Raw genomic sequence first — 15,873 nt, 5'->3', positions numbered from 1 at the left:
GAAAAATCAACTTTACTACCAATGAAACTCAGTTAATTTTAATGTTTAATTAAAAATTTACTCCTGCGGGGAAAATTTCAAGATAACTGTTGCATAAATAACAAAGAGTGAAACGAAATAAATGCATTTAATGTAACTTTTGTTTTATTATCTCACTTTCTAAGAGACCGCAGTGATTTCTACAAACAACACCATTGGGAAAGAAGTCTTAATTCGTCTAGCATGCTTTTATAGTATGCTTATAAAGTTATTTCTAGACACTTATATCTTAATAACATTTTATTTCCAGTTAGATATTTAACCACATGTAAGCCAATCCATTTCATATATGGAATATATTATCAGTCGTCATTTTCTAATATTATCTGTTGATTCCTAAAGATATGTAGGGTTAACGGTTAACTCAAGATACTTTGGACTGATAAAATGTCCATTTCAGTCCAAGATAACATAGACAGTCATAATTTATCATTTTATGGATTACATGGATGAAATATTACAATAATATATCAGTTTACTTCCCGTTAGAGATTAAAAACCATGCTGTATCTCTATTTGTTTTAATTGATGGATGGTGCAAAATGGGCCACATCTGTCATTGGCAAGAAAGGTGCTTCATTTTTTATTGCGAATGTCTTCCTATAGTGTATATTATTTTACTCATGGAAACTACTCCACTTTCAAGAAAAGTATGACATTCATACTTCAAACTTAGCATACTTTTTATATTTAATCTGTAAATATTTGTCATTTTTTATAGCTTTGTATGACCAATACAGATAGCTGCAATATGATCTTAAGCGTTTCTCAAATATTAATTTAATAAAAAACCTAAATACTTTAAACAGATTTGCATTGTTCACATTTTGCATTCTTTAACTTCTAGCTTATGACATATTGATTTTATGATGTTCTTATACTCAAAAATCCCTTTCAGACTTTCATTCTTGTCTTTGCAAAGTTTCTTACACTTTTTATATCCTCACTTATACTTCATGCTCTTTGACTCCAGACTTTTTATTGTACCAAAGATTAACTTAAGTAACAATGGGGTACATTTACCTTTCTTGGAGCCCCCTTCCTTAGTCAAGGATGAAGTATGTGTCCTGTCTCACAATTAAAATAAGACCTGAAGACATAGACACTGAACTAAACTTAAGTAATATATCTTATATATATTAGTAATATAAGTAATATATCTTATATATATTAGTAATATATCTTAAGTAAGTAATATATCAGATATATGAAACATAACAGTCAGAATTTTTTTAGAATCTACTTATATTTTCATAGAATTTTATTGGACAGCTTTCACTCATTTATGATAACAGATTTTTACTCTGATATGTGCGTACTGTGCCATCACTTCTGATTAATAACAACAGATAGCACAACATATAAATTTCAGAAAATCCAAATCATATTTTAGAGCAAATTTTATGTTAAAATATTGAGCATATTACATTTTTAGTTATCTTTCAAGTATATTTTGAATGATGCTAAAACGTTTTTCAAAAGAGGAAAACAGTTTTAAAGAACTACTGTTTTAAAGAACTACATACAACCTACTTGGTGATGATACTAAGGAAGTATAAAGCAACTAAAGAGGTTTAAGTGAGTTCGTGAAAAGCATGTTCTCTGTAATTAGTTAACAGTTATAGCCTGGAACCTGAGGTATGGTCCCACTCACAGTAAGAACTTATTTTTTATCCATTTTCCAATGTTCTAAATATACCTTGTCTACTCAAAGAACTCAATGCCTCATTATAAGCACAACAAAATATTGAACAAGATATTGGAGATCAAAAGAGTTTAAATATGAAGAATGTGAATAATTCCACTGGGGGAGGAGGAAAAGGTTTTATTTCTTACTTAAAAAAAATAAAGGTTGATATTTTATGAGGAGAAGCCCTTACCCCATTGGGTGGAGAGGAAATCCATTCCAGCTCTGTTTGTTGTGCTTTAGAATCCAGCAGTAGTACTGAAAAAGAAAGTTGCATTTCTAAATGTCAGATGAAAAATGAAAACATGTTTGTAAAAGTTATTAAAGTCGATCTAATTTTTAAAATAATTACCATTTTATGATTTAAAATAAAAAGTTATTTACATTAATGAATGACAAAATGTATACCTACCTCTTACAAATATATTCCACTTTCTTAGGGGAAAAAAGATATTAAAACACTAGCATTATAGTTTTTAATTAAAATATTAAAATTAACTAAAAAACTCAAAAGTAGCATGAAAGCAAGGGTAAAAAATTGATATGTGAAGTATACTGATTCTATAGTAATAATATATTGTAAAGAATTTTGTAAACCACTGACTGCTCTAAACTTTGTCAACTATAATAACATTAACATAATAAAGCATACTTCCCTATTACTCCTCAGCCAGTCATTAATTTGTACTATTCTTCCAAAAGTACTTCCTAGTGCCTTTTGAGAATTGGAGCTTTTTTTTTTTTAAACTTTCCACACATAGTGTCTTCTCTTAAGCCAAAATGAATACAATTAACAACTATATTAAGCAATGTTATCATGAGAAAAATAAATTTCCTATCATTTACAAGATATATTATTGGGTTAGTCAAACATTTGTTTTCAATATTTCTATTTTTTTAATTTCTTAATATTTCAAAGCAGTACGTAATTCTCAAAATGGAATATTTAAACTTTGACTTGACTTTTAAAAAACAGTTGTATTCTGCTTTTATGCTACCATAAAGCATAATACACTTAACTTAATATTTATATAAATGTAATTAATGCTCCTGATGGTATTAATATAAGATAATGCATGCAAATATCATACATTAATATATACCATACTTCCAATTTAACATATTTTATTGCTTTTTAGGATGATTCCCCTCCTAAAGCATTCACTCTTTGCTCAAACCGGTTGCAGAGTTACATGAGTTTGTATTCTTTAAAAATATTTCTATGATTCTATAGCATTTTAGCAAATGTATCAATTTGTCCAGAAATAATGGTGAATACATTTTCAAGTATGTAAATACGCTTACCATCATCCTCAGCAAAATGTTAAAATTTGAACTTAAATTAAATACATGCTTAAATAAACTTTTCAGTGACCAACAGAGGGGAAAAAATGTGTTTTTAAAGGTAACGAAAATTTGTTACGCTAAGAAAAGAAACAGTTTATTATGTGTTCAACTCCTTCAAGCTAGTCAAGGTTATTCCCTATAACTGAAAATGGAGATAGAAACACATTTTTCCCAAAATGTTTTATACTTAAGACTCTCAGGGAGACCATGACAGCACAAACCTTGGTTACAAACACTTGACTCCCTTTCAAATAATAATTTCAAAGCCACACTTTTAAAATACCAAGTTGTACTTCGAACTAGGAACAGTCATAAATGTTTAGATTACTGAACTTACATTAAGTAACTTTTAAAGTTTATTTTGTTTTTGTCCTCAACGTGGACAAACAACATGGATTCCAGGTACTTTCCTTTTGAGATTACTTATTATTATTTTTTTTTTTTCGGTCTTCCGCAGTGACAAGAGACAAGTGAATTTTAAACCCAGGAAACTTTCTTGGGTCGTTTTTGAGGGTGAATTAAAACACTGTGATGATTGTTTACTCCTTTTCCGTTACCCCTCAGCACAGCTTGGGGTGGGAACCAGGGACCCCGGCGGTGCGGTGATGATGGCAAACAAGAGAGAACAAATGAACAAATAAAACAAAAGGGAAACCGGCCCCTGAGCGTTTAACCAGCTCGAACGATTCACCGTTTGTCTCCCTTCCGCCGTCCGCTCTCTGTGCCAGCCCGCAAGTGCGCGCTTTTGCCTTCCCGCTCAGAGCACCGAGCGCCAGCGGCCCTTCGCGCCCGCAGAGGCGTAGCCTGACGGCCAACCAGGACCCAGGGCACGCGGGCCGGAGTTCGGGGACTCTGCGCTCTGCCTCGCGGGCCGGGGTGGGGGATGCAGGGGGTGGGGGCGAGGGTGAGGAGCAAGATGCGGGTCGCCCCCGGCGGAGCCAGCCCGGAGCCGGGCGGGCAGCGGCTGGAGCCGGGGCGGGGCCGCCGGTGGGGCGGGGCGGGGCGGGGAGGGGGATGCCAGACTGGCGCGCCCGCAGGCCGAAACATCCATTACGCCTCCGCCAGACTTGGGCACTCCAGGGAACCGGTGGCGCCCTAGCTCCAGAAGGAACCGGGAGGAGGAGAAGGGCTATCGGGAAGCGTCTCCTCAGAGGGAGCGCGGCGACGGTATTAACGAAAGGAAAAACGGCGGCTGCACTTCGCCTCCAAACGTCAGACTGACTTACACGCGCGCTCCCAGTAGCCGAACTGACCTCCCCGATAGAACGTGTGCGGGAAAAGGGGAGAAAGGGGGGGTGCCCCTTCTTCCTGTAACTACCCCCCATCCGCTCCGGAGAGCCAGGCACCTGTTCCAGGCGCTTCCCGGCGCTTGCCCCTGGGTGCCGCGGCGCCGTCTCGGGGCTTGCTAGTTCCCAGAACGGCAGCCCTGGGCCACCGTGGCGCGCCGGGTGCGTTGCCGCCGAGAAGCGGAGCGCATTCCTCACCCCCGCCCACCTTTTAAACAGCTCACTTCTGCGTGTAAAGAATTCGGCCTCCTAGAATCAGAATCCTCTCCACGTATTTCGCACCCAGAAGAGGAACGCGGGCGAGCAAGCCATTCTGACTGCAGGAACCTCTCCCCCTAGTGATGCAGTTATTTATAGCTCAAACTCCAGCCCGGGTCTGTGCGAGCTCGCGCGCGGGGTTTCGCCCCGGCGGTGCAAACTTTTCCTCGGGTCCCGCTCTTCCAGGGGCATCAATACAAGTTTCCAGGATTCAATGTCCCTAATCGCTAATGTCACGCGAGTAGAAGTGTGGGCTTTGGTGTGTATGGCTGTGTGTTTGTAGCAGATGTGGGTTCATCTGCAAACGCGAAACCAACAGCTGGAAGTTAAGGTTTTCTCTGAATGGGTTCAGCATCAACACAGGTTGCAGATGCGGAAACTGGGGTCAGAAGGGCAGGCTGGATCAAGGAGCAGACTATGGCGTTTGGCTGTGGGAGAGGGTGTTTTGAGTGACCGAAGAAGGGTCCACGAAGAGAATTTTAAAAAGCAGCACTAAATAACTAAGTTTTCAGGGATAGATGGAGCGAGTACCGGTACGTATCCACTCCCGACCACCATGACCTAAATCTGATAACAGATTTCTCCATCCTCCACACTTTAGGAACAAGTAATTATTAGTAGTCTGCTTTTAAATATCAGGAAATCAACCTTAGACTTACAGCCTGCAAGATACGGAGGAGGGCGGGTAGATGGTGACACTGCTCAGAAGCAAGACCTTTCCATTGACAGGATTTATTTTTCCCCAGCTCCAACTACAGGCACCGAAAGGTATTTTACTTTCTGTTAATGGTTCAAAGGAGAAGGGGGTGGGGGGAATAGCCATATACAGGCGTATCTGGCTGCCCAAATGAATCCTGGCTCTAGTCAACCAGAGCTAGCCCTCGGGGTCCAGGTCTTTTTCAAGGTTAGACCACTAGCACTCCTTAACTGCCAGACTGTGGGGCAGAGGTTTGGGGGCCTCTGGTCGCCCGGGAGGCATCGTAATCAGTTGCATTGACCCAGCCCGTCCCCTGCCTCCCCGGCCCGGCCGAGCCCTCTGGGCTGCCGCTGTCCCTGCGGCCGCCGGGACCCGCGCGGCGCGCGCTGAATGGAGATGTCTCCCGACCGCGGGGCGCGGAGCGCGCGCCGCCCGCTGCTTCACCTCCGCGGCGTTATTGTTCCGTGCAGGCGGCCAAGCGCCAGCCGCAGGCCCGCGCCGGCTCCTCGGACGCAGTGAGCACTTCATTAGTAACCCGAGCGTTCGGAGCTCACCCAAGTCACGGCGCCTCTAGAAAGACTCCGGACTCCAGCCGCTCGCCGGCGGGCTGGTCAGGATACTAGAGGCTGCACTCCCCAGTCTCCGACCAACTCCGGCCGCAGCTTACCCCCAGGGAGACGAACGGCGAGAGGAGGAAGAGGAGAGGGCTAGAGGAAGAGATCTGACCCGCCCGGGGTCCCGGAGAATGAGCTTGCCGGCCGTTCCCACACCTCCGCCCCCTGCCCTCCGTTGCTGCTCACGCCCTCTGTACAGTCTGCGCCAGAAATCCCGCTCCCGTCGGGCGAACGGCCCCGGGAGCGGGGCTGCAAGCTTCTCGGAGCAGCCCGCTTGCCACCCGCCCGCCAGGAGCGGCCCGAACGTTGAGGGGGCGGGGAGCCGGCGGGGGAGGTTCGCCTGGCTCCGGAGGCGCGGCCGGCAACCCCGCGGACCAGCCGGCTCTTGCAGGTAGACAGCTAAATAAATGTCAGAACAAACTTTGCTTTCCCATCACCTTACCTTCCTTTGCAGCCTGCGCTTCCACGGTGTGTGCAAAGCGGAGCAGCCAGATGTAGCATAAAATAATCCATGAAGGGTGCCGAGTTTGAAAAACCATGGTGCATGAGCAGGTTTTATCTTAGGTTTCAGTTGAGTCGCAGCTTTTTAAATGCTGTTTGCTCCGGAGTATGTGGGGCTTTTTTAAAAAACAAAAATTATTGCGCTCCACGCATCGATTCCCTTTCTCGATCTACGGCCGGCTGCTCCACATTTAGCTTTTTAAAAAAATTTTTCCCTCCTTTGGTCCGCACAGTGTTTGCTGCCTGCAAGTCTCCGACTGCAGACCGGCCGCTTGCTCCACACTCCAATAATATCAATTAGGGGGGAGGGGGGCGGGGCTCCGAGCCGAGAGCCTCTGCCACTCGAGCTGAGTGGCAGGCGCAGCCGGCCTCCCAGGCGGCGATTCCCAGGGCTTGGGGGCGGGTCCCGGCGAAACGGCCGCCCCGGCCTTGGGGGCGGGGTTCGGGGCGTGGGCCAATCGGCGGCCAGCGGAGTCAGGTTGCGGGTCCAGGATTCCCTCCAGGTTTTGAGCTCCGGGCTGGCGCTGGATGCTCCGAGAAGGAGGACGTGGAGGGCAAGCGAGGTGCGTGCTGCTGTGGGAGCTTTGCTTCTAGCAACCGCAGCTTTCGTGGAGCAGAATCAATCCTAAAATAACGCTCCCAATTTACAGTCGTGTTTATAGCGGTGCTCCTCGCGATCTTTAGAAACCAGAGGGGATGCAAGCCATCTCTCAGCTACCAAGCACGGAGCCGGGACAGTGAAATGAGCTGTGCCTTTAAGTAAAGTGCCTTTTACTTTTTTGTTGTTGTCACAACCTCCGCGGGTTGGGTAACTTTGTTCTTTTTCTTTCTTGAAGGGTTACTACTTCTCTTTTTCTGTAACTCCAAAGGCAGTTAGCTCTAGGTACCACCCAACACAATCCCTGGAAGAATAAAAGTAACCAAATGTATTATGTTCAAACAATGTTTCCAAGAGTTTGAAACAAGCTTTGGCAAAAGAACCAGAGGAAAAGGGAGTGGAGAAAGGAAGTCTTTTGTTTTATGTGCCCTCTCACTCCCGCCCTATCATTTAACGATAGTTGGTTGGACGAAGTAGCACATTAAGAGAAACTTCTGAAGGTTCCGTATGGTTTTTCCTACATGTTTATCATTTTCTGAGATTTTCCTGGAATTGCCACACTTTGATCGTTTTCCATTTCGCTGCATAAATTACATTTAATTTTAAAGAATGCTACCATGCATTAAGTTAATTAAAATTAAATTAAAATCAAGACCTCTTTCGCAAATATTGAGTACTTTTCAATAAGTATTCAATAATTATCTTTCAAAGGCAAACTAAGAATAAAAAATGTTACCAATATCGACAGTTGATTTCGTCTAACTAAATATTGAGGACGACTGCCTAGAGGAATCCCTTTATCGTTAGGCAGTTTCTGACACTTTGCAATTCAAGATGTGGGTAGTACAATAAGAGGAAGAACTTAAAAACCTTAATTGCCAAATCGTCAAATTCAAAGGTCAAGCAGAGTAACTTGATCACATGTCAAAGACGAGCTTTATTTTCTTCCTGTCCTATATTTCTTCCGTTAAAAAAAAAAATCTGTCATTCACGATTTGCCTCTATTTATGAGAGGCAAAAAGTTTGACTTTGCCTAAGACTCCAAACTTTCCCTATCTTTTCTATTTGGAAAAGTAAATTGAGTTGTTTCTGGTATTTATAGCAAAGAGATGACAGATCCCCAAATTTTAAAATTTTTATCTTATGGAAAATTGTCTCTTGTAGTTTTTACTTGCCTAATGCAATTACGAAGAAGAGAGAAATGAGATTTCCTTCCCCTATAACCTCTCTTTGGGTCTGTAGTTTATTTCTTAAACGTTACTTGTTCCTAGCCATTACCCCTATTAAATATTTTAGAAATTATATCTAAAAGCATCTTAAGTGCCCTTTAGAGGATTCATAGAAAATGTAAACTGCTTAATAGATTAACCTTGAAAATAGACAAAAAGATGTAGAGTGCACTTGTTACAGAGATCAAGCAGTATTGACACAAACAGATGCTTTAAGGAGTAAAAATTGTAAGGTGAAACATTAGAATTAAAAATATAGATCCCCACTCATAGGCAATAAAACTGTTAATCTCACATACTCACAGATATTAAACCACTTCTAATAGTTAAAATAATTCTCCAGGATTTCAACACTTTCCCCAGGGTCTCATCCCCACTTCTTAGACTGACACCAAGGTAGCCTTTAAAGTTTAAAACATTCCTTTCATCTATTGAATGACTAATACTCAGTGATGTGAATACAAATACCTTTCCATGAAACGAGGAGACTAAAGAAGTAACATCCTTCACTCTGATGAGTGTAGGTGGTATAAGGAGTCCCCTTACTGTGTCCCCTCTCTCTATCAGACATAGGGACATGTTCAGCTTCACTTTTATTTTTAGAGACAAGAGGCTTCACATTAAATGCACATGTGCCAGACTGCTGACAGTTTTTCCTGCAGAGTTGCACAGTGATACTCATTTTTAGGTTTACCAACCTTTTCTTCTTTCTTTTGGATCTAGGTATAGTGATGAAGAAGTCATGGAATTTAAATAAAAAGTGAATGACCTAGTCAAGAAAAGAATGTTTATTATACTGTATTATATAGTATAATATATAAATATAATATATAAATTGGCATTAGACTGTATTTGACTAACAGCAAAGCATGTAAACCTCTTTGTACATGAAGCCACTGAAATGAAAAATAATCAGTTCACAAAACTTTCATATTTTAAAATAACTTTTAATAGGTAATTTCTTTATATCACTTTTAAAATGGTTTATTTTAGCTTCTTATCTATGATTTGTGCATATTATCTCTAAGGCAAATTTTAGAAAAGTAAATGTATGTGTGTATATAAAATGAATTAGAAATCATTTTCCTGAACAATACCAAATGGTGTATATATAACCAACATGTGTAAGCCAAAGCAGAAATTTTAAAAACTGTTTTTTCAGTTTTATGTATTCATTGTGAAATGCAGTTGATATAATACCCAACTTATATTTAGGTAGTTTTAAATAAATGGAAAAAAGAGACCAAAACTTTAATATTACCATTTATAGACCCTCTTTTGAAACATCTGTCATAATTGTATAGCAGAAAGATGAAAAATGCCTATTTTCAGATGCAAAGAAGACATGCCCAATATTTATGAACCATGTTATTTTTATCTATCTAATTACTAATAATCACACATAACTGTACATATATGAAAATAAATGTACAAATTCAAGACACACATTCCAAATGAGGGTATAGCTGTTATCTTCATTTAACTTGCTTCAACACTAATATTTACCTCACTGTATATCTCTGGGAGATATTTTCTGATTTTAAGAGAGAAATAGTCACTTAGGAGTAAATTCTAATGACTTCAGGGAATTACCTCCATACATTTTCAAATAAAAGCCTTTGTGTGTGTGTGTTAAACAGGCCTTTAGAGGGTAAAGGAAGAACCTGAGACTTCAATATGTTACAAATCCAAGGCTGCCAAACTAAGTAGTTAACAACGACAACAAACTCAAAGGGCTGTCTCTGAACCTACTACTTTTGAACTTACTATCTAAATACATTCACAAGTGGTAAATGTGAAAATTCAAGTTCATCACAGAAAAGGGGGTAATTTAAACTGAATTAGAAAAGGTACCATACAGAAGAAACTGATTATAAACAGAAAAGAAACATTATGTCTCAGTTAATAGATATTACAGAAAATTAGGTTTTCTATTTGTGATTTCAGTCAAAATGTAAATAGTCTTTCCGCTGTGCAGGAAAATCACTTACATATTTACATTAGCGTGATTTATGTAGTGTATATAAAATATGTACTTGCAGTCCAATGTAAAATGTACATAAACTAAGCTCATAAAAAACATAGTAATAATTTTACTTATTCTTCGAAATTTCAGATTTATCTAGCAGTATAGGAAGTCAGAGTTCAGAAATCAAATCATAAGTCAAGACTATATTTTGTGCCTCTGTAAGAGTTCATTCACTTTTGTATGGTCAGATAAATTGGTGAGGCTTAGAAAATTAAAATTATAATCCTTTAACTGCAATTGCTGAGTTAATTCAAAAGAACTTAACAAATAAAAATACAATTTATATCAAGATTATGTGTCCAATTGAATATTGCTAAGGTGTCACTCTGAAATTTTCTGATCGCTTAAAATATTCAAAGATGTTAAATCAAATAACTTTTATTATTTGACTATTATTAAGAGAACTACTAAACATAGCAGAGAAATGTGACACATTATACTCAAAATCACTTAACACATGTCCAATTGTGCTTAAGAATTTTTTTTTTTTTTCAAATTTGATTTTGCCCGGGGAGGCTCTTCTTTTCCACTACTTATACTTCATTTTTCTATAAATCACCAGCACTGATAGGAAGAACTAGTTTAAATCATGCAAATTACTTCTACATGCTTTCACGGTTTCCCATCTTGCAATTTTTTAGCTCTTCAAACCCAGTGGATTTTCAGGTGTCAAGGAGAGCTGTGATAATTCAGTGACCACCAGGGGGCATCAGGACCTCTGGGTGTCCAAGCCAACGAAGTCCACACTGAATAAAAATGAGGTAATTATGAAATTATCTACATATATAATTATATGTATATATATATTTGTATATAACTTTATATATAATAATTGGTACCCATTTGTTCCTTTGACACTTTTAAGTTTCTTATACTCTGTACCTATGCCAGCTTACTTAAAGGCCTTTGTAAAAATCTGTGAGATGTTCTATAACCTATTTCAATCTATTCAGGCCATATTTAACTGAAGAGGCTCTGAAGGCACCTTAGAAGGTGAATTATATTGCAGAAAAGCTCTCTTCAATTCTTTTAAACCAAACATCTGAGCAACTCTCCGTCTCCAGATAGACCTCAGATATTCTCTTCCTTCCTTTCCACCCACTTTACTCCCAAAGTCTTTTACCCTGGAAACAGGGCCAGGCTGGGATTGAGTATTCCCTTGAACTTGACAGTTCTGAGTTTTTAAGGATCCTGTGATGTTCCTAGGACTCTCTAGCTTGAGGAACATTTTATAGACCTCTTCTCCCCCGGTCTTCTGCCATGGTTAATACTAAAAATGAAATTCTGTCAAAATTTGCCTGGCTATTCTCAAGGAGGTCTAAGAAAAGTCTCAACAATAGTAATTTTATGCATCAAAGTAATTTAGAAATAGTGTTTCTATGTTATGGGGAAAAGAATTCATGAATAGTGTGTCCTAGCTGTAAAATATAAAGCTGTGGGTACTTTCTCCACTGACTAAGGGTGGAATTCTGCACACTGCCAAAGGCGGTGCCTTATACTACCCCTTAACTTGGCCCGCAGTGTGTGTTCTGTGGGGAAAGTTGGCACATTTATATGAGACAAGGACCTTCCTGGGAGGAAAGGTATCTTAAGTCCCTAACGCAATCCCATTTGAATTTCAACAATATTAGAAGCTCTAAAATATTAGAAGGGCTCTGAGAAGTAAATAAGCCTAAGTACCTCAGAGCAGTACTTATTGTGAGGGAATGAAAATTCTGGGCTTAAAATTTGCTGGGTGAACACATATGCCTGAGGCTCAGAAGCCCTCTGAACCCAGCAACGCAGGTATGGTGTTTGTACTAATTATCTAAGTGTGAACTAAAAGAGCTATACTGTTATAGCTCAAATGTTGAGTGACACTACAGAACAAGGTTTCACTGTAGCAATTCTGTGTAAAGGTAGGTTTCAAATGTTATACAGTATGACAGTAAGGAAAATGAAGTCACTAGTGGACTAAACATATGAATCATTGGGAAGAAATCTGATCCCTTTGGACTGATTGTACCACTAGGAATTCTTAGACAATTATGGAGAAAAGAAAACCTCAAGAAGGAGGTGCTAGATTTCCCCTTAAGTTAAACTAGTCAAATTGAAAGAGATAAGTGACTATGCTTCTCCTCGATGATGTGGATCAAATAGATTACAGGTTCACAATCTAAATACCATAATATTTCAGAAAAAGAATACTGATAGAAACCTTGATTAAAAATAGTATTTTCGAGTATTATTAAATATTTAGAAAGGCACTGGGGGCATATTCAGAGGAATAAAAGGCATAGCCCAATATTCAGAAGACCTAACACCATCAGGATTCCTTTGTAACTCATGTTTCCTTTTAGAAACAGAGAAATCATATGTTTAGAGAAATAGATAACTAGCCAGTTTTACTCAGTGTTGATTTCGGCCACTTCAACAATGATATCTTCATAGTCACACTTTTGGCCATAAATTGCAAGATGATTCAATGTACAATATGGATTTTATCATCTGGCTTGTCCAAGGGTGTTTTCTTTTCCCCTCTCTGCTCTTAGATCAGATAAAAAAAATTCATGAAAATTTATACTCCATCTCAGATTCTGTGAGGTTATTATTGTCATTGTTTGGTTTTACAGATGCATTGATTTAGCTAAAGCTACAAAGTTAACCTGGCACATTCTCTAGTTGATTTTAGATTGATGAAATGACTGAGGTCTATCTCAGTTTAATTAAGTATTTTAATATCTGATAGTCACTCTCTCGGCAGTCTTTTATCCAGCAAGCTCTGGTGGTAAAGTGTGTGAAACTAAAGAAGTGAAAAACATGACAGAAATTTGTGTCATTTAAGGATAGATGATAACCCTAAAAGGCAAAACCTACTTTACCTACCTCACAAGTACAGGGAAAGGAAATTTATCCTGCATTCCAATAAAGAAGGACGAGACTCCTCATTAGAGTTCTTTCAGATCTCAACTTGGATTTAATGTTTCTATACAGTCACATCTCTGTCTTTATTTTAACAATTTATCATATATTTACATATACCTTTGAGTTAAACTTTTGAGGGAACAACTACCTTCCAAGTTTGAATAAAGGTATACTATAATAACATGCATGTCCTCAGATACTTCAGGGAAACTGTCCAGTAGATCATCACATTTTAAATGGTAGTTATGTACATTTTAGAGAATAACGGCTGTGATTCAATCAGTTATACTTGTTCCTAAGGCTACACAACAGCATGGTGAAGGATACTGAATGAAAAGGAAAAAAAAAAGGCAGTGATAAGCTTAGGATCAATGTTAGAGTTCTATGTATTCAGATATCTCAAAATACAATAAATATGTTTTTTAAAATTGCACTATATTTACCCCTTTAATGTCTCATTGTATTTGCCCCCTTTTTATTTTCCATCTCTTTACCTCTCTGCAACATTCTGGTTCACTAATTCTCTCCTCAATTTTGGTTAATCTGCTATCTAATCCATTCAATAGAATTCTAATTTCCATAACTCTTTTTTTGGTTTTAGAAATTGTTTTTTTCTTGTTTTGTTTTTCTAAGTTTCCTGTTATTTTTTCATAGTATCTTATTCACTTAGGATTACAATATGATCTTTTAGGTCTTTAACCAAGTTACAGGAATTTCTTTTTTAGTTTTATCAAATTATTCTATTTCATGAAGGTCTTGAGGTTCTAATCCACCTGTTTGTAGTATCTGCTGACTCTTGTTCATGGTGAGATCAGGGCATGTTTTGATGATAGTGGATACTTGCTGGCTTTGGGGTTTTGATGTATATATATGCTTTTTTGGTCCCATTTTTTTAAGTGTTGTTTTGGTTTTTAATCAGTTACACAACAGTGTAACTATTGAATTTCTCAAATGCATTTTCAGGCCCTATAGAGATGGACAAATAGTGTTCTCCTTAGACATCATTTCCTTAATGTTCGTCCTGACTCAAAACTTCACTTATCACCCTAGTTAAAACAAAATGTCTCCCATTCCCCACCTCCACCCCTTCCTCTATTTTACTTATATCCATAGCACTTATAATCAGACACTGGCTGCCTGAATCCCAGGCTGTCTTATTCCATTTGGGCTGCTATTAACAAGTACCGTAGACTGAGTGGCATATAAACAACAGAACATTATTTCTCACAGTTTTAGACGCTGGGATGTCTGAGATCAAGGAGCATGCAGATTCGTTGTCTGGTGAAGGCCCACTTTCTGGTTCATAGATGGCCATCTTTTCTCTGTGTTCTCACATGTCAGAAGGGGCAGGGGGGCTCTCTCAGGCTTCTTTTACAAGGGGCACTCATCTCATTCATAAGGGTTCTGCCTTCGTGACCTAATCACCTCCCAAAGGCCCCACCTCCTAATATCATCACCTTAGATGTTATGATTGCAAGATATGAATTTGGGGGGACATAAATATTCAGTCCCTAGCAGATACCTAGTAATTTTTCCCCTCAGGGGAGTCTCTTTCTTCCTCAACCAGAGCCCAGCCAACAAAGCCTCCTCAATGAGTAGAATGTTTTCCCTTCTATTAGGGGCACAATCCACCAGCAGACCTGGCTATGTGTGTGTGTGTGTGTGTGCGTGTGCGTGTGTGTGTGTCTCCATCCCTGATCCCTGCCTTCTCTCCCATCAAAAGGCAGTGAAACTCATTCACTCACCTGGCTCCATGGGCCAATAGCAGGACCCTGACCCTGGCAGCTGAAACCTTGGATCACAGCCTGCACCTGGGTTTCCCTTCCCTCTTCACTCCCCAGGCCTTTCCCGTCCTCTCTTCTGAGCTCGGCCAGGCCATCTCATGCCTGGATGTTTGTAGCACAAGGGTGTTTGGACTGTCTACTCAACATCCTGCCTGGACCAGGAGCTGTCACGTGCCTAGCAGTTGTAGTCTCCTTTGTTAACAATGAGAACATAGCTAGGCCTTGAGCTAAAAATCATCTTGGGGTTTTTTTAATGTAGTTTTTTTTTTTTTTAACGCTTTCTGTACATAAAAAATAATTTTGGTTCTCCACTGTTTTCTTTTAAAGTATCCTTTTAAAAATAAATTAAGTTTAAGAATTCTGGGAAGATGGCAGTGGTCGTAGAATTTGGGTCTTCCACAATTCCCACATAACACAGAGCAATTAAGATATTAAAACCAAAACCCACGGACAATATTTAGAACAAGAGTAGATGACAAGGTATCCCCGTGTTACCCCAAGATACAAAGGGTGGACAACAGCCATGAGAGCTGCCCAATGTCAGAAGTATGGGGAAAGTAGAAGGAAGCAACAGTGTAGCTGGATGCCCGAGGGCCCTGAGCACACTCAGTACAGCAGCAGAGTGAGCCCGCCCTTGCCCCGCCCCCGCCCTTGCCCCGACTCCGCCCTTGCCCCGACTCCGACCCCCGCCCTTACCCCGCCCCTGTCCCGCCCCTGTCCCGCCCCCTTAGCGGCAGAGTCCCACGCATGCGCGGGTGGAGGTGCCAAATGAGGACCAGACGCAGAACTGTGAGCTGGGGTCACGGAGGAGCCGGAGCCGTGGAGAAGCCGGAGCGGTGGAGGAGCCGGGCGAGCACCTGCAGTTGAGACGCGGAGGAACTTGGCTGACTCCACCAGCGA

At 40.1% G+C, this 15,873-nt stretch overlaps 1 protein-coding gene across 5 annotated transcripts in view; it reads right to left on the bottom strand.

Annotated features, from left to right (window-relative positions):
- Window positions 1-6,701, bottom strand: part of EPHA7 (EPH receptor A7) — a 164,277-nt gene extending 157,576 nt beyond the window's left edge. For all 5 annotated transcript variants that reach the window (XM_004264806.3, XM_012539519.3, XM_004264807.4 and 2 more), the window contains exons 1-2: window positions 6,371-6,701; window positions 1,920-1,984 (exon numbers count right to left, since the gene is read on the bottom strand). In XM_004264806.3, coding sequence (XP_004264854.1) covers window positions 1,920-1,984; window positions 6,371-6,467 — 162 coding nt within the window. In that variant the 5' untranslated portion in view covers window positions 6,468-6,701. The remainder of the gene's footprint in view (window positions 1-1,919; window positions 1,985-6,370) is intronic.
- Between the last annotated feature and the right edge of the window lie 9,172 nt (window positions 6,702-15,873).

Source organism: Orcinus orca, chromosome 12 (genome assembly GCF_937001465.1).
Source record: "Orcinus orca chromosome 12, mOrcOrc1.1, whole genome shotgun sequence".
Lineage (NCBI taxonomy): Eukaryota > Metazoa > Chordata > Mammalia > Artiodactyla > Delphinidae > Orcinus > Orcinus orca.
The sequence above is the reverse complement of the archived record's forward strand: the minus strand, read 5'-3'. Positions and strand labels throughout refer to the sequence as shown.